Source organism: Maylandia zebra, linkage group LG1 (assembly GCF_041146795.1).
Source record: "Maylandia zebra isolate NMK-2024a linkage group LG1, Mzebra_GT3a, whole genome shotgun sequence".
NCBI lineage: Eukaryota > Metazoa > Chordata > Actinopteri > Cichliformes > Cichlidae > Maylandia > Maylandia zebra.
Genome location: NC_135167.1, coordinates 14436464 through 14454768, shown reverse-complemented (window position 1 = coordinate 14454768; position 18305 = coordinate 14436464). Strand labels below are relative to the sequence as shown.

General features: G+C 37.2%; 1 protein-coding gene across 7 annotated transcripts in view; it reads right to left on the bottom strand.

The window, feature by feature from the left end:
• ush2a (Usher syndrome 2A (autosomal recessive, mild)) overlaps positions 1-18305 on the bottom strand; it is a 215815-nt gene that overhangs the window by 170272 nt on the left and 27238 nt on the right. For all 7 annotated transcript variants that reach the window (XM_076881888.1, XM_076881902.1, XM_014413372.3 and 4 more), the window contains 7 exons: positions 15305-15440; positions 8933-8996; positions 8116-8217; positions 7781-7970; positions 5980-6194; positions 3689-3910; positions 752-845 (listed from right to left, as the gene is read on the bottom strand). In XM_076881888.1, coding sequence (XP_076738003.1) covers positions 752-845; positions 3689-3910; positions 5980-6194; positions 7781-7970; positions 8116-8217; positions 8933-8996; positions 15305-15440 — 1023 coding nt within the window. The remainder of the gene's footprint in view (positions 1-751; positions 846-3688; positions 3911-5979; positions 6195-7780; positions 7971-8115; positions 8218-8932; positions 8997-15304; positions 15441-18305) is intronic.

The following is an 18305-nucleotide window of genomic DNA, read 5'->3' as shown; positions in this document are numbered from 1 at the left end:
AACTTAAATATCAAATGAGTTTTATCAATCATCACTATTAGCATTGTGGTCAGCATTTAAACAAGCTGGATTTCATTTCAGGCATGCATACTAACATTTGGATCTCATCTGTTCCTTTTCTACTTGTTATCCACTTTTGGTCTAATTTTCTGTCATGAAAATCATGAGTTGTTAAGCACTGACTGCTGACCGTTGCTGCCTGGTTTTGCATGATTCCAAAAACAAGATGGCTTACTCAACAATTTTCTGAGAAAGATGAAAAAGCTCAACAGTCCCTCCAAACCTCTTAAAAACCATTAGAATAAATATAATCAAGATGGAAAGAAAAGTGTTCAAATAAATACTTGTGCTACGGTAGGCGCGCGCGTGTGTGTGTGTGTGTGTGTGTGCGTGCTTACGTACATCTTTGTATAATTTATTAAAGAAGTTCTTTGTCATTAAGAAGGAAAGTGCTTAATTAGGACCACGAGGAGGTTTTCCCCCAGGGGATTCCTCTGTGATGAGTGTGTGTGTTTGTATGTGTGTATGTGTTTTTAAGTTTAAACATGATATGTGCTGTGTGCCTGGATCAAATGTAGATATTAATTATTGTGAAATCAAACCCATCCACAAATGTTGAGCCAAAATATGTAGGACTTGTCAACATGAAATTCTAATGACTTCACAATACACTATTTATAAAGCACTACCCACAAGATACTACTAAAAGAGTAGTTGTGATTTGTCATATAAGAGTTTGTTTGTTACTTACATTGTTCCCCTTTGTGTGGCTCTCTGGCAAACACAGGCATCTGTATAGTGTCACACTGGTATCACAATGATCTGCATGGCCGTGACACTCACACCTTCCCAAAGACAGAGAGAAACATTGAAAATAAACAAACTGAAACTGTGTTTTAAAACTTTGATGATGAAAATTTTTAATTCCCTTATGAAATGTGACAAGAAAAAGCAAAGAAACATCATGAGAAAAGCTCTCCCTCCCCGAATGCTTCAGTCAAGAGCTCCTTAGTGCTACTGGGAAGTTTCCATTCAACATTTATAAATGCCATCCTGAGAATCATTAAAGCAACATAACAGGTAGCAGACACATGCGCACACGTGTGCACACGACAGTCATTTAATTATTCATTCAGATATTCAGTTGCTTTCTCTCTTTCATTCTTCTCTCTGTGTATCCTTTCACCTCTTGTTCTCTTAATGCCACTTTCTGTTAAAAGGTGACTTTATTAATCAAATAAGAAATATATCTAAAAGTATCTCTATCATTTCCCCCTGACCAAGCCTTTTTATACACTATTTTTGATTTGTGGTAGAACACACTTTTTAGCTTCATTGCTTTGGAGATCTGTCTTAAAATAAAATAAAAAAGAAAATAAATTAAAATATATACTAAAAAAAACTTACCAAAAATATCAAGCTTAATAAATATATTTAAACAGTTTTTTTAAGCAAATGAAGCCTGAACTGATGAGAACTTCCAAAGTAGGATTGCAGTTGGGCCACATTTTGACCAAACAGCCATGTAACCTATCCAATTTTCTTTGTTGGCATACAAATAAACAAACTTCAGCCTGAAGCCTACCATTTCACATTTTAAAAGCCAATTGTCTTGTTTCAAAAACAGCAGAAAAAAAGAAACTGATGGCCACCAGTACTACCCCTCACCCTCCTAATAAATCTGAAAATCCTACACCAATTTAGTCATAAGTTATCACATTCACAAGATTTTCAGTATTCATCTTAACCTTGAAGTCAAGGTCACTGGGATTTGAACTCATCCAAGACTTTTGGTCGAAGCACCTATGGTATCAGTTTGAAAATCCTACATCGATTCATTCACAAGATTTTTAGAAAACTTGAGGTCAAGGTCAGAGGTCAGCGTCACTGGAATTCAAACCCATCTGAGATTTGTAGTAGATGCACCTGTGATATCAACTTGAAAATCCTTGATGACTTCCTTCTTGAGTTATTGCATTGATAAAATTTTTAGAAAATTTGATCTCTGACCGTGACCTCAAGATTAGAACTTCGTCCAAGACTTTTAGTAGAAGAACCTACGGTATCAATTTCAAAAGCCAACGTTGCCTTGTTCTTGAGTTATTGTATTGCTCACCTGGCTGGGAGGAGGACAACAGCCCATAACCCTTTTACAGCTGAGAGGAAAAACTACAACTAATGCTGGAAGATGAGCAAGCTAAAACTCAAGAAGCTTTAAGCGGGACTCCTAAACCACTTTCACAGATGAACTCCAAAGACAGAAGAATCAGGTCCATGCACTACCCAAAGTTGCATTTCCTCGATTTTAACACAAAACAGGACATAGTCCATGTCTGATGTGTTCTGACTACTGGAAATACTCTTTGGTTTTAGCAGATGGAAGTGACTTAGTAGAGCATCAAGGAGGCTTGACAAAGGACAACTACTTATTCACTATGGCTTACTTGTTGTCACTGTATCTAAGAAGGAATACTACATGTACTTTACACTTGGATCCTGAGAGGCTAAATTAATTTCCAGTGCAAATGAGTTTGATATGTATGATTTTAATGAAATGCGTATGTCTGCAATGCACATGTAAAATTGTGGGCAACAGGCACATCTTACTGAAATGTTTTTTATGTTCTGTTCTGCAACACTTGCTGAAAATTGTTGGTTCAAATTTTTTTTTGCTCTTCTAATGATACAAAATATTTAAATTAAATAAATACACTAGAAACAATATCCTTCAAATGGCATAACATACTATAAAGTAACTAGTGCAGGTATATAATAATAGCCAGTATGTTGCAAAAATATAAGATAAGAGATATTTCTTTTATTTCTACAACAGAGAACAGAAAAATATTGGGGTTTCTAAACTGTCACCATGGTGATAATGTTTCTGTATTTAGATGTATTGTAATATAGGATTGTTATGTCTGTGCTACAATGTAATGCAATACAATAATCTAAGAGAAGTCTAACATACAGGGCTTAAAAAAGCCAACATTCACAAAACACGCATGCTAAAATGATTCCTCTCAACATACTTATTTACTTGCTCTATAAAGAATGACGACAGTGGAGAGATGGAAGAAGAATGAAAGATGTGAGAGACAGGAAGAGATAAAGAATGCACAGATGAGATTTCAGCTAAATCTCTGTTTCTCCTACTTCACTGTAACAAGCTACTAATTAAAAGAGCTTAGAGGGAGGGGGAGGGGGAGAAAGAGTTAGAGATGATTGCCTCCTGCATAATCCTATAATTACCACAGTCATGAAAAACAGTCACTCTGTCAGTCTAATGAAGAGATGTGTTCACAATTACTCTCAGAAAGCTCTGCTGAAACTCAGCGGTCTGTGTTTGTCATAATATAAGCTCTCACTCACTTTTACAAAGAAACACTGGGAAGATAGTTAAATAGTTCTTTCAACCAATTATGCCACGTAAGTATGTAAAATTTGGGATGTAACAGGATCACAATTAGAAGTATGCCACTTATAGTAGTCCTCTATATTAATTTGTGAATTTGCAAAAAAACATGCTAGGACTTCTAAATTCAGTGTGATGCCAGCTTACCAGAAATATCATACAAATGTCACATTTACCAGTCATTTAGTTTCTATGCTCTACCAATGATTTACAAATCCATATAATTACTTGATCTCCATTAGCCTGCCTGCATAAGTATTTATAAATTTTCACCTGCCACTGATGGTGATTTCACTGATGCCAATGGATCTATGTCGCTGGTTCACTCCAACTGCTCTGGTGTAGTATTGTCCACTCATATGTATTCTGACCTGGGCAGCTTGTACCATCTCCTGTAGGATAGGTGTGTTGTAGAAGTCATTGTAACCTGGCCTCAGGGGTGGCTGAGGGGTCAGCAGGCTGAATGTGATGTTACCTCCTGAGAAGGGCACGTCACTGATGCACATAAACATTACACAAAATTAGAAAAAAAAACCCAAGAAAATATTAGATTTTTTTTAAAATAAAAACACAATCACATAATCAAAATTTATATTTGTGAGTAGCTGTAAAGCACTGTTTAGATCTATATCACTAACAAACAAAGCTGCACTAACAAATCATTGATTGATTGATTGATTACATCTACCAGGAAACTACAGAACACAAACACCAAATTTGGTCTGAGGCCCAAGTAATAGAGTACAATCCTAAAGCTGCCTTCTGGAGAACAGTTACTTCTACATTTTAAAGTCTACAAATCTTTCTGTAAACACTATATGGAGAAGCATTGGGCAAAAGCTCTTCATCTTTGAATGTCAGTGTTTTAAGTTGTGTTGCCAGCAACATGACAAGGTTTGTTCATAGCAATAAACAAGAAGGCTGCAAGAAAATACTGTCATAAAATTCTAGTATTAAACAATCTACAGTATTTGAGATCCTTGTAGATTAGTAGCAATATTTCAGTTGTTACTAATGAGATAATGAATAACCCAGAAAACTGCATATTACTGATATGTAAATATACAAGTATGAAAGAAATCTAGGCCTTTACAAAGGAATTGCCAAAATGACAACACAATTCATTAATGCCTAATAAAAAACTTCACATCAGAGTTTCTACCAAAATCATTTTGTGCCACCTCTCACTTGCCTTTTGTTTTTTTGGTGTCTCATCAAGAAAAATAATTGTTTACCTGTTCGTAATGACACGATTTAAGGATTATCTAAACTGACTAAGGCATGTCTAAATGTATCCAGCCAAACACTCCAATGGACTCAGATGTTTTGTAAGATTAATTCAATCTAGCATGATAAAAGCATACTAGAATAAACAACATAGTTATATACATATTCAAACTGATCTCATGCCAAACTTTGTAATACGAATAACTCTAAAGGTTGTATGTGATATAATTTGCCAAGTCAAGTAAAAAAACAAGTAATGGCCACATGTGATCTATTCATGCTTGTTCTGTCTAATGCCAAATAAGCCCCAGATGCGAGAAGCTATGCCAAGATTTAGTCCGACGGTGTATGTTAGACTATGTTCCAACTCCAGTTGTACATCCACTGCCAACTGACAGCGTGTGAGACATGTATACAAAAATGTATTTTTATATGTGTTTGTATTTCTTAATATACTAATCTAGCCCAGCCAGCAATTTCCTGTGCACTAGGAAAAATGCCCCAAAACAGGAATGGCCTAGTTTATTTTGAATGCATGGATTTAAATTTACTACATGTGTATTATTCAACAAGTTATCTGCTGTATTTATCAAGCTCATAATAAAAGAAATGGAACTAAATGTGATGTAACCCAGTAAATATGTGTCTACGCTCTTTCATTCTTCATGGACCAACACTACTACGTGGTCAGTCCTTGAAAAAAATATGTAAGCACTTATAATGCTGTTGAGCCTATTCATGATGTTGGGTTTCTATTGCATCACTTCCTGTTTCATTTTGAAATTGTCAGTTTTACTTCCTGTATTTGTTAATTTTCCTTCCTTTATGACTATATGCCAGGCCCACATTAGTCTCACCTGTGTTGTCCTTCACACCTGTTTTCAATTAGCCAGTCACACGGCCCTGTATATATATATCTCCTATGTTACACTTCTGATTTGCTACAGTGTCTTGCACTTTTTGTCAATGTTTTGTTTTTCACTTCATTTGTTGGGTTCTCCTTGTATATGACCTTTTAGACTGTTTAATTGACTGCTTTTTGCCTGCCCCTATGGATTATTTTCTATGTTGACTGATCTCTTGGATATGATCAGATCCTGCTTTTGAATTACAGATTTACATTTTTGGACTTTTATTCTGCCTCCTGGTGTCCTGTGTCCCTTTACCTCTGTGAAGGGACACAGTTATGATGGTTCAGAAGGTTTTCAAAGGGTTTTATGAGGAGTGGGCAGTACAATTAATTTCACTTCAGTTATCAACATCTAAAAATAGATATTGAGCTTTCCTGTAAAAAGCTCTCCTTATAGTAAACAATATGAACTTTTCATCCAACCTACCTGGACAGCTGCAAACAGTTGACTGAGTCCGGTCTTAGTAAAGGCCTGTTGTTCTCCATTTCAAACACATTGCAGTTTCTGGCCATATACTGCCAGTCCAGCCATGACTGCTCTGTGTTGGTGTTATTCTCAGTGTCTGTGAGGTCAGCCTTTCTTCTCTGGATCACAACTGACTCAGGCATGAAGCCACTAAACTGAACAATAACATAAAATACCTGAAGGAGAGAGGCGTAAGAGTTGACGTGAACAGAATACGACTTGGAACACCAGTTCACTTGTAGACTCTAATACAGTTGAAAGCATTTAGCAAAGCTTACCACGGTGAAGCCTCAGTTTTTGCCACAAAAATTCTGTCATCTTGCACCGTGCTATATTAAAAGGTATAACTAATTTTCTGCATTTTCACAGATAACAAATGAAACACTAAAAGACATTAGTCAGGTGCTCTGTTGCATCGTGTTTAACAAATGTTAATAATTACATTTTTTGTAATTTGCGCACTGAAAGGGAAATTCAGCTAAATACAAATACATCTGAGCAAGTAGTTAGCAAACCTCAAAAAAAAGCAGCATGACAAGGTAAAGTCATTCATTCTACTCCCTCTACTGTTCTTCTCCTCCCACTGGGGCATACCATCAGACACTAAGATATCAAAGCTACCCCAATACACCACAGGAAAATGCCAGTTTGCTGATGCAACATGGAACTCAACAACTCATGCTCACATAAGAATATAATCTGTATCTGTGTTCAGATTAAAACAATGCAATTTTGTTCAAAGTCGTTATTGAGTTTCCAATATGAACAATCTAAATTATAATTAAGGACTTTAGCAGAAAATAGACAGCCATCACTTCCACCTTTTCAAAAAGACACCCAGAAGTAGTCTCTTATCACATACAAACCATGTGTGTGCCTGTGTGTACAGTAGGTGTGTCTCTCTTTAAGTGTTATCTAGAACTACAGAGTGGGTTGGGACACTGGGTTACACAGTAGGGAGTGGACTAAGCCACCACTACGGCACAATCCCCACACCCACCCCACTTACTAACATAAATACTTGAAACCTCAGAGAGTGGCTTTTATCTAGGGACTTGAGTTGGGCGACCACATCAGGACAGCTCCCAAAATCCTGCCCACACTCACATACACAGTTCAGAGAGAAGAGGAATTAGTCTTTTGACAACCCCAGCGTCAACAGAGCCAAAATCTAGCAGTCTTCCTCTCTTTCTCCCTCTCTGCCCCTCTGTGTGTGTGGCATTGAAGAGCTTAGACAGAACTGTCCACTGCACACACACAGGTGCAAGTGCAGATACATATTGTGGTGTTTGAATTGCAGCTTTTCAAATTTATACTAGACAACAATGGCATTTAGTTGACTGTTCAAATAAAATGATTTCTTATAAGGTCATCACATTACTTAGACTATCCATAGCAAGCACTAAATCTCAAAGTAAAAATAAGTTTACAGTAAACCTGATGCACCTATCCAATACTTTTGCTGTGCCTGATGAAAATTATTGAATGAATTAGCCTTTCAGTGTAGCCAGACAGCAGGTCTGGTCTTAAACTACAAAAGAAAAACATTTGGTACCAGGCCTATAGATTCTGTGCAGGCAGATGTCTGTACAGTCTTTGTCATAGTTGCTGCAAAAGTACAGTAACACGGGAAAAATAAGGGAAACTCTCAAAAACAGTCTCATGTTTGCCAAATGAAGCCAAAATTACAAATAAATTACAATATTTAAATTGGATGTTTCTCAAAACATAGTGGGCTCATGGCTGAAATGAGGTGCATTACCTGGTACTGTCCATTAGCCAAATCTACTGTAATAGTGACTCCTTCATCCAGTTCCTGTGCAGTCATGATCTTAGATACCCATGTGGTACCCATGTCCTGATCGTTGATATAACTTAGTGGATGGGCATTAAGGTTCAGTCTTAAGACTCTGTCATTGGTGGTGTCCTCAACCGCATTGGGGATACAATATCTGTTAACGGTAGCATAATATAAAACTAGTGTTTTAAATAGAGGAAAACTAATTTATTATTAGTTTTGGTATTACAAAGTAACTCCAGCTATAATATTCAGTTTTGAAAAAATGTACAGAGTAAATAAAAACTGTGATACTGTACCTCTCAATTAGAGGGTGCACCCTTGGGTGAGTGGGAGGACATCGACACTCAGACTGGACATGGAGCTCAGGGAGGACTCCTGAATACAGCTCTACTATTTCCCTGGTAAAGGAAGAAACTATACATTAAACCTAAATTCTGAACACAGAATGTCATTGCATGCAGACTAAACTGGGGATATGAAAAAAGAAGAAAACAACCAAAATTGAAACCAAAATATAAGTTAACAGCATTCTTTATTAAATTGTGTTAAATTAAACTATATAACTGCTTTATATATATACTTAACGCTGTAAAACAAAAATCTGATGGATTTCCATTTTAAGAAAAAATCTCAAAGCACCTGTTAATGTCCTTTCGACTAAACATTTAGCTTAAACTGGTTAATCAAAGCCATAATTTGAAACTTCAGCCTTTTGTTTAGTGCATCTCTAATCTTGTCAGCTGCTCCCTGTGTGGAGTACATCACTGGTAACCAAAAGACTAATTGCTTTGTATTGAAGTCTCAGGAAAATCCTCTGGAAGCAGTATGGATTTTAAGATGCAATGATAAGACCCCTCCTTATTTCACTTTAACACTTTATGACACTTCTACTTCCTTGTTATGTTAATCTGTTCAGTATTTGTGTATTTCTCACGATTTCTAAATCTTTTTTCTTTATTCAGTCTCTAAACAGACATTGAATGCTTTTCGTATGTGCTATAATTCATAGCTCTTTTCCTAAAAACTAATTTTCAGTGGTCATTTTATGACTCCTCCCTCCTTTCCCACTAGCCAGTCATTACCTGTCTCTCAGCTTCCTTCTGTCCAACTCACCTGTTAGTCAAAGTGGTAGGATAGAATCTAAAGTCCTGCATTCGTCCAATGAACTGATTAGACCCTGGAGAGATGAAAGGGGAGTAGGAAATGACATAAAGAAGGTGTTAATGGGTTTGCACCGAAGGCACTGAGTGAGAGGATTTCACAGTATTTAGTAGATTATCTTATCAGGTTCTTGATACCAGCTAAGTGAGGCTGCCCACAGCTGCTTATAATGGCCACGTTCACAGTACAAGCCGAACTACATCTGCCAGTCTTTACGTGTCTCCACTAGAGAGCAGCTAAAGCTAAAGCATGGCTTTAATTGGTTAATGATTGTTTACTCTAAACTGGACACTCTTTGTATGAACCTGCTGTGGAAACCTTAAGAGCATGTATCCAGGCTTTTTACAATAATTCCCTTTAGTTTAATATATTAAGATAACCATTAATTGCTACAATGCAGCAGCTCTTCTGCTGTGATATGCGTGTTTTATTTTACAACTGATTTTAAAGGTACTTAAATCAGTGCAATATAAAACCAAGTGGCAATTATATATAAAATATAAATTTTATAATAAAATGTATGATACACAATTGCTGCAGGTAGCTGTAGTGATTGTGGTGGCAGATCGAGGAGTACATAAAACAAGCAATTGCTAGTCAGCTGTCTCACCTTTCAGTTCTACTGCTCAGTAGTTTATTATGGTCAAAATCATAGACTGCATCAAAAAAGAAAAACTTGTTTACTTTGTATTGCTACTTTTTTTTCATCAGAGTCCAGACTGACTGCTGGAGTGACTCACCATAACCTCTGGAGACACAACGTGGTATTACGAGGATGTTTGGAAATAAATGTTGCATATTGCACCTTGAATTATTTTCTGAACTATAAAAAACTGGATATTTGTAAGGCCATAAAGTTGTAAATGACAAATTAATTTAATTAAGTTAAAAAAATAGTACTTTTAAACAATAAATGTTCATAAATAGAGAAAACAAAAAAAATTTAAGTTCCCAGTCACTTAGACTAGGAGATGTGAGTACTTTTAATGTGAGTACAACTGTTAGTACTGTTCCTCCCAGCTTATTTAAAGCTGATCTACTCATGAAACAGGAAGAGACCATGTCCAAATCAGGTAGATCACATGTGCAACGCTAGTAACGCTCCACAAACATAGCGACGGATACTGGTTTGCAACCAGAAAGCTTTCATTTTGAAGCAGCAACAGGAGGAAAAGTTAACTTAATGGTTTAAGTAAACAGAAAGAAGTCAGCAAACAGTAAACTATGGCTCATATTGAAAAGTACAAACACAGGAACACAGTGATCTGAAGTTTAGTTTCACACAGAGAGATTCAGCAGAAGCAACAAAGGAGTTTTCTCTACTGTCTACAGCAAAGAAAGACATGATTTTAGCTGCCAATGACACAGATTAGCAGAAAAGACCATCACAGGCTGGCTGCAGATAGCACTATTACTGAGCAGAACTTCACTGCTTATCTCCTGCATATGGCTCAAGTTGAAGGAAGAAATCTTATCAACAGTGAGACTGGAACTAAATTCACTGCCAATTTAAAGCTCAGATATTACTATATTTAATACATTCTATCAGAAATATCGGCAAAACAAACAAAAAACATTTTATCTCATGCAAAGAGTTAAAAAATTGTGGACACAGCCTCTCAAGCTTCAAAGTGTCTTTAACAAGCATAGATATGCTGGAATACATCAAACACACATGGACATACTGGACTGAACACCAAAGACAAAGAAATCAAACACATAAGCACAGTAAAGTTCAAACACATCATCTTCTCCATACATAACCATACATATGTGACAATGTTGGACAGAACATAAGAAGATGAAATCTGTCCAAAAAAGAAGGCTGGAGTCTTTTAGTATCCAACCAACTTTTGTCTGGTTCGACAATAACTCTTAGAAGATGGATAACGTCTCTAAACATCGACAGAACCCCTGCCATGTCTAGCTTTGCCTGTGAAAGTGTCTGTGTGCAAATGCTTGTGTATGTGTGTATGTGTATTTGTATTCGCTGCTCAGAGAGGCTTTGGTGTGTTTGGCCCAACCACAGTATTGTGTGTTTGAGTGTGTGTGCTTTGGGAGGGTGCATGTGCATGTAAAACAGAAGGAAAGTGAGGAAGTGTTATGGGATGTAAGTGTGTTAGATCAGTGTGTGGTTGTGCAGCCTTAGGCTTTGGCTGAGGATTTCTTTAGCATGTGGAAATGGGATTATGCCTTCCTCTGAAAAGCACTCTTCCTATTGTTACTGGGATGATGCAAGGTATAAGCCTTAATTCTCTCTTCTCTGTGTGTCTCTCTCTTCTTTCTGTGTGTTTAACTTACTTACAGCCATTTCTCTTCTTATTCTTTGTTTTTATGGTATAACAACTGATGGCAGTTTAATAACAGGCCATAACAGGTATGTGTTTTTCCTCTCTGTCTTTTAATAGAGTAGATTAAAGCATCAATTATCATATTTACTACGTTTCTGAGTCCATAATTTCTTACTGGTTAAATAACAGTGACAGTCCTGGCTGCAGCAATACCAGCCAATGTTAAATACTACAAGTCCCAGGATACCAAACACAGCAAACATTCCTTAACCAGCTTACAGCAGTTTGCCACCATTCCTTTTTCCAATATATGCACACAGAAGAAAGCAGCAACCAAGCAAGTTTTTAATATCATAACCAAAGTCTTAGCTACAAGATTGAGCAAACATATTTCAACAATTATACATCCTAATCAAACAGGATTTATTCCTGGTAGATGGTCATTCAATAATGTCTGTTTATTATTAAATACAATTTACTCAGGTTATGGAAAAGAGGCTAAAACAGCAGTACTTTCTCTGGATGCCCAAAAAGTGTTTGATCAGATTGAATGGTCTTATATGGGCAATCGTGGCTCAAGAGTTAGGAGTTTGCCTTGTAATCAGAAGGTTGCTGGTTCGAGCCCCGGCTTGGACAGTCTCGGTCGTTGTGTCCTTGGGCAAGACACTTCACCCGTGTTTGCCTACTGGTGGTGGTCAGAGGGCCCGGTGGCGCCAGTGTCCGGCAGCCTCGCCTCTGTCAGTGCGCCCCAGGGTGGCTGTGGCTACAATGTAGCTTGCCATCACCAGTGTGTGAATGGGTGGATGACTGGATGTGTAAAGCGCTATATAAATACAGGCCATTTACCAGGCCATTTATATATTTGAGACTCTAAAACAATTTGGTTTTGGGGAATATTTTAGGGATTGGATTAAAATGATTTATCTGTGTCCGGTGTCCTGCATTCTCACTAACGCAGATAAATCCTCCCCCTTTCAATTACAACGCGGAGTGAGACAGGGGGATCCCCTCTCACCGCTTCTTTTTGATATAGCTCTGGAGCCCCTTGCCATTAACATAAGAAACCACCCTGGTATACAGGGAGTTAAATTTGGGAATGTTGAAAGTCTTGTTAATATGCATGCAGATGATTTACTGATCTGCCTTTCCGAACCAGAAATTTCATTCCCTAATCTTTTAAATTGCATTAAACACTTTGGGAAATTATCAGGATATATGATCAATTGGGACAAATCTGAATTTATGCCAATAACAGATAATCTATGCCCAAAGTTTCTCAGCTCACTCCCATTCAAATTAGTGACTACATCTTTTACCTATCTTGGCCTTAAGATCTCTAAAAATCCCAAACTCCTCTATAAATTGAATTTTTTGGAAATGCTGGACAAGCTCAAAGACGATATCAAAAAAAATACTTCCAGTGGGGGGTTGGGTCTTCCTGTGTTTAGACATTATTACTGGGCAGCAAATTCAAGAGCTCTATTGCACTGGCAGTGGGGTTTGCCTACTGATTATTGTTATGATAAGCTTCCGATCTGGCTCCAGGTAGAGGCAGCAAAAGTATCTGAAGCCTCATTACCGGTCTTATTGTTTTCTAACACGGGTTCTTCTAATAATTCGATCAGTCGTAATTTTGTTGTTAAACACTCCTTAAAGATATTAAGTCAAATTAGAAAATCTCTTAAACTACCTGACTTTTCAGTAAGAATGCCAATAATACATAACTACTTGTTTAAACCAGGTAAAGTGGATAGGGTGTTTTTAGAATGGGGAGGAAAGGGATTGAAATGCATTGAGGACTTATATAGATGACAAATTTATGTCTTTTCTTCAACTTCAACAAAAGTTTCAGTTACCTCAATCACATTTTTTTCGTTTTCTTCAAATAATGAATTTTGTGCAACAAAACTTTTCAGACTTTTCACTGAAGCCACTAAGTCATACTTACTTTGATATAATTCGGAAAGCTGATTTTAAAGTGCTTTACAATCCCAGTTGATTCTGATCGAATTAAGAATACACGGACTGAAGACCTCGGTGTTCCTCTGTCTGAGGACCAATGGTCAAATTGTTTGTCCAATATTCAGAAAGGCTCAATAAACACCAGATATAAACTAATCCAGTTTAAAGTCATTCACAGATTACACTTTTCTAAACTTAAACTTAACGGATCTATAATTCTGTATCCCCCTTATGTGACAGATGTAATATCGGTGAAGGTTCCCTTGCACATCTATTTTGGCATTGCCCTGTCTTGAAAGCTTTTTGGAGCCAGATTTTTACGTGGTTTTCAAACCAATTTAGGAAAAAAGTGCCACTCGATGGTAGACTGGCTATACTTGGATCATTTGCATCAATCGAATCTTTTTCCTTTTCACAAAAACAGATAATTACAATGGGTATGCTGGCTGCAAAGAAACGTATTCTTTTACAGTGTTTTAAAAGGTGGATTAATGAGATGGTGTCTGTGGCTAGGGTGGAACAGATACAAATTGGTCGAAAGGGGAAACTGGCAAGTTTTTGTACGATTTGGCAGCCATTTCTAGAATTTTTAAAAATTAACTGATCATAATTCATGCCTCACACTCCGCGTGAGTTTTCTTATTTTATTTTACTCTTTAGTTAGTTAATATTGTTATAATTTTTTCTTCTTCTTTTTTTCTCCTTCTTTTTCCTTTTTTCATGCTTATAAGTTCACAAATGCTAAATATAGTAATTGTCCTCAGTTGAATCTGTATAAGCATGCTGTGTTTAATTTAAAAGCAAAAAATAAAATATTAAAAAAAACCCAAAACAAAACCTTTTTTAATATGTTTACATTAGAACCAGATTTAGGACTGAAACTTGTTAGAACTAATACTTAAAATACATATTGATATCAACATTATGTAAACATAATGATACTTGTTAGTTAACCCGACCCAAAATTCTTGATAAAGAGAGTAGTAAGATTCATTGTTATTATAAAAACCTTAGCTTATAAAAACAAGGTAATTAGCCAATGTAAATGCGCTGAATGAAAAATGCTGACCCTGAACAGTGAGGAAAACCTTGGTTTGGTTTCATGAAAATCTTAGGGATTACACGGATTTATGATAAAGATTTTCAGTACCATATGGACACATATTATTCACACCTCTGCACCAAGTTAGCTCCTTAAAGTTATTAATAATGTATTATTAACAGCTGATTTAGGACTTTCTTGACAAGTGATCACACTTCCTTAACAACATTTGAGTTGGTAGTTGGCCTTTAAAGATCTTTTCGCTGTACTTACAGTTTTCGGTTAGTACTTTCCCATCCAAAAACAGACATAGCTGTTAATCAATACATCTGATCAGTATTTACATAATCAATCCACTGATAAGAATTCTAGACACAGCCTCTGGGTTCAACAACCCTTCTCCCTCTCCGTCTACCACACGCACAACATCTCTGATTCTCTCTCACTCCCTCAAGCCAATCACTTGCATTGATCATCCTCTCTGTTGTGATCTTCAGCTGATCAGCTGCTACCTGCTGTGAACTACGGATCAATGACTGATAAACGAGAAGAAAAACACTCGTTTATCACCCTGGAGATGAACGGATATCATTTTTCTCTCAATTTCTCTGCTATTGACTGTTAGACAGCTCGGAGGCACTACAAATCAATCACAGATGTGTAGTTGAAGCAGGATAAAGGCTCGGAGGAAAATAAAGGTGAAGCAGTCATTGACACCATATTAAGATATACTGACATGATAAACTAAGAAGTAATTTTTCTCTTCTTGGACTGAAAAAAAACCCAGATGGTGGTACTGGCTCAGATAATAAAGGTGAAGCTTATTCTTTATTCTTAAAGCAGTGTTTTTACAGTTTGGACATCATAGACATTTAAAACAACACAACAGAGGAAGTAAAGCATCTAAAACATCTGGCTGTAATGTGGTGCTGAAGTAAAGAAATTTATCAAATGCATTTCATGAAAATGTATTAAAAAAAAACAACCCAAATCAAAATACTTAAAAAAACAAAAAACAGTCATATTTACCCTTAGAGCTGAGTCCCACCCACATGGCACCATCCTCACTGACATCAGAAAGCCTGGTGGTCAGTTGTTGTGTGTCAAATGGTGTTCCATCCTCTTTGAGGCCATCCAGGAAAAGATTTGCATGTCTGTCATGGATCTGCAATTTCCATCAAAGGGAGATACATATATCCTTGATGAGCAGAATGAAATCATTCTTTATATTTACCTTGTATGTTTACAGCTCTGTGCAGTGAACTGTGTGTATGAGGGGTTTCAAACCTAAATAAGCTGTGGGCCACTGCTGGCACTGCCATCTCATTTGGGGCTACTTTAGTGTTCAAGTAGTACAAATAACAAAAAAACAAACAAACAAGAAAAAAGCCACAAATGTTTCTGAAAATGTAGTGTTGTGTTTGTTTTTTTAAATTTCATTTGTTGTAGAAGATGACAAAACTGCAAATCTGAGCCCCCTGGTGTATATTAACTAGGGTAGGGTCACAAAAATGTCAAAAGTGTCACAAAACTGTGACTAGTACACTACGCTGACTCAGATAACTGAGTTATATTTAAAAAAATGAAAAACACCTAGTAGTAGCTTGAGGATTTGATTGAGAAACGAAAACTGACCGATGTTTTAAAATAATGTCTATGTATATTTTACACCAAGCTTTATATATAGGACAGTGCAAAAGTGATCACATTAAAAGTTTTATTGCAGGGAGTGGCCAGAAGGGCACATGCAGCTGTACAGACATAGCAGCAGGTTACTACTGTAACACAGCATCTTAGAAAGCGGCAGCTGCTCTGTGTTCGCCTGTTCATCTTTGTGCAAAAGTGTGTGCAAACACCATCAGTGCATATCTATGCGCGTGTGTGTGTGACTACGTGTGTGTGAATTATACATACGGCTAATCTTCCAGCTCATTTCCCCAGTAGCAGAAAGTGCCTCAGGCTAAACTGCCTCAGCTGCAAATTAGCTTTCTGTTTGACCAAAAATCTCCTCTCCACTCCTTTCCCCTCTCCTTTCCTGATCTGCTGCATGAATATTAAAAACTGCACAGCAGACAACACCGTCAAAGCAGGACCAGTTCGCTTTCACATCAAACCCAGGCGAAAAGAAAGATACTTCCAAAAAAGGGACATCACTCCCCCATCCCCGCCTCACACACACACCCACCCACCCCTCTTCCGCTCACCAAAAAAACTTTAATGTGTCCTGTCCCACTTTCTCCCTTTACTGCAATCTCCAAATCCTGTGTTTGGGAAACACACTGTGGGACCACTGATAAACGTGACAGTCTCTGTCTTACTAGAGCCCTCCTTCTCCTGTTTCATCTTTCTCGTCTCTTCCACTCTGGTCCTCCTTGCTTTGTCCTTTCTCCTCTTCATGAGGTCATTTGATTCCTTCACCTTTTTTTCAGTTTTTCAGTCTCCTCACCTCATTTTCATTTTCTCCATTTTCTACCCTTTTTCCAAAACCATTTTTACTTTCTCGTCCCTCTCACTTGATGACTTCCTCCTCTCATCTCCCTTCCTGTCTCTTCCCCTCATGTTTATCTTGCCCCGTCGTTCTCACTTGTTGTCAGCTCTTTAGGGAAGTTGAAAAGGTGTGAGGAGAGAAATAAGTCCAAGTCAAAAAACGCCTTTAGGGGATGAAGGCAGGCCCAGACAAGTGTCTGCCTCTCAGAGGATAGTTAAGACACCCAGACAGACACTTTCATGATAGCTGATTGAAGACTGGCAAACGCATGAGAGCACAAGAGAGAGCGCAGGAGAGTAAGGGAGTGGAAAAAAAGAAAAGAGGGAAAAAGAGACAGGGGGAAGAGAAAGAAAAGTCTGAGCGTGGCTGTAAGAGAGGAAGCTAGAAGAAGGGCCCTCTTTAGGAATCTCTAAGCCAGAGCTGTGTTGCTCTTGGGATGATGTGAGGCAGTTGTCAGGCCTGATGTAAATGAATCCTGAAGCACTTCATCCTCCTTAGCCGCCATGCGCCCTTTTGAAACACAGCCAACTCCCCTTTGTTAGCTTTCACAAACACTTTTTCTCCAGTTTTCCTTTTCCCTGCCCATCTGTATTTTTACCTCATCCTTTCCTCCACCTTTCTTCGTCTCTTTTAGCCAGTGTAACTTCAGAGTTCTTTCAGCATATGGGTAAACAGAAAAAGGACTTCTTGAATTCTTGTGTTGATAACTAGTCTCATTTGGACTGTGTCCAGAAGAAAGATGCATTTGAAACTCTACCTGTTCTCTTTCTATTACACAGAGGACAAGCACCATAAGGTATTGCCACTACTTGCATATCCATTTATACAGTGTAATCCACAAGTAGCAGCTACTATTTTTAGTTAATTATGTATTTACAAGAATAGCAATTACCTGATTTGGCATCATACTGTAACTGAATGTCCCAGGGTTATACTGTATAACAATTTATTCAACAAAGCGACTAACCAATTTTTCGACTATAACAATTATTAATTGTAAAATGGTTACAAAGACTGGTTGAAAAGATAACTATGGGTTTTATTTCCCTATCCTGCAAACTCAAACTGCCACATTAAGATCAAAGCTGAAACTGTAAAGATATATGATTTCAGCAAGTTTCAGTCCTAAACTAAACTGAATATTAAAACTCAAACTCTGCACCAACTGTGGTCCATGCAACTACTTATAGCTGCAGAAGCATCATTAGTTTTTGGCCTGTATACCTTCAGTGTGAAAACTGCTTCTTCTGCTACATTGATCAAAATGCCACAGTTGATGTTAGATGAAAATTAAACTATAATAAAACAGAAACAGCACATTTTCTTTATTTATTCTTATTTTACATTGTATTATCCCCATTTTCACTGCAGTGGTAAAACTGATTGCCTTAGTTTAGTTGGCCTTAAAGGATTTCCAGGTACTATATTTCCCCTAAAACATATATCAAAGAGTTCTATAGCTCTTTAGTCTGACTTTCATAATTTACATTTATTAAATAGTTTTTTTTAACTGTGATATTTATTTTTTGCCCTCTTTGGGAG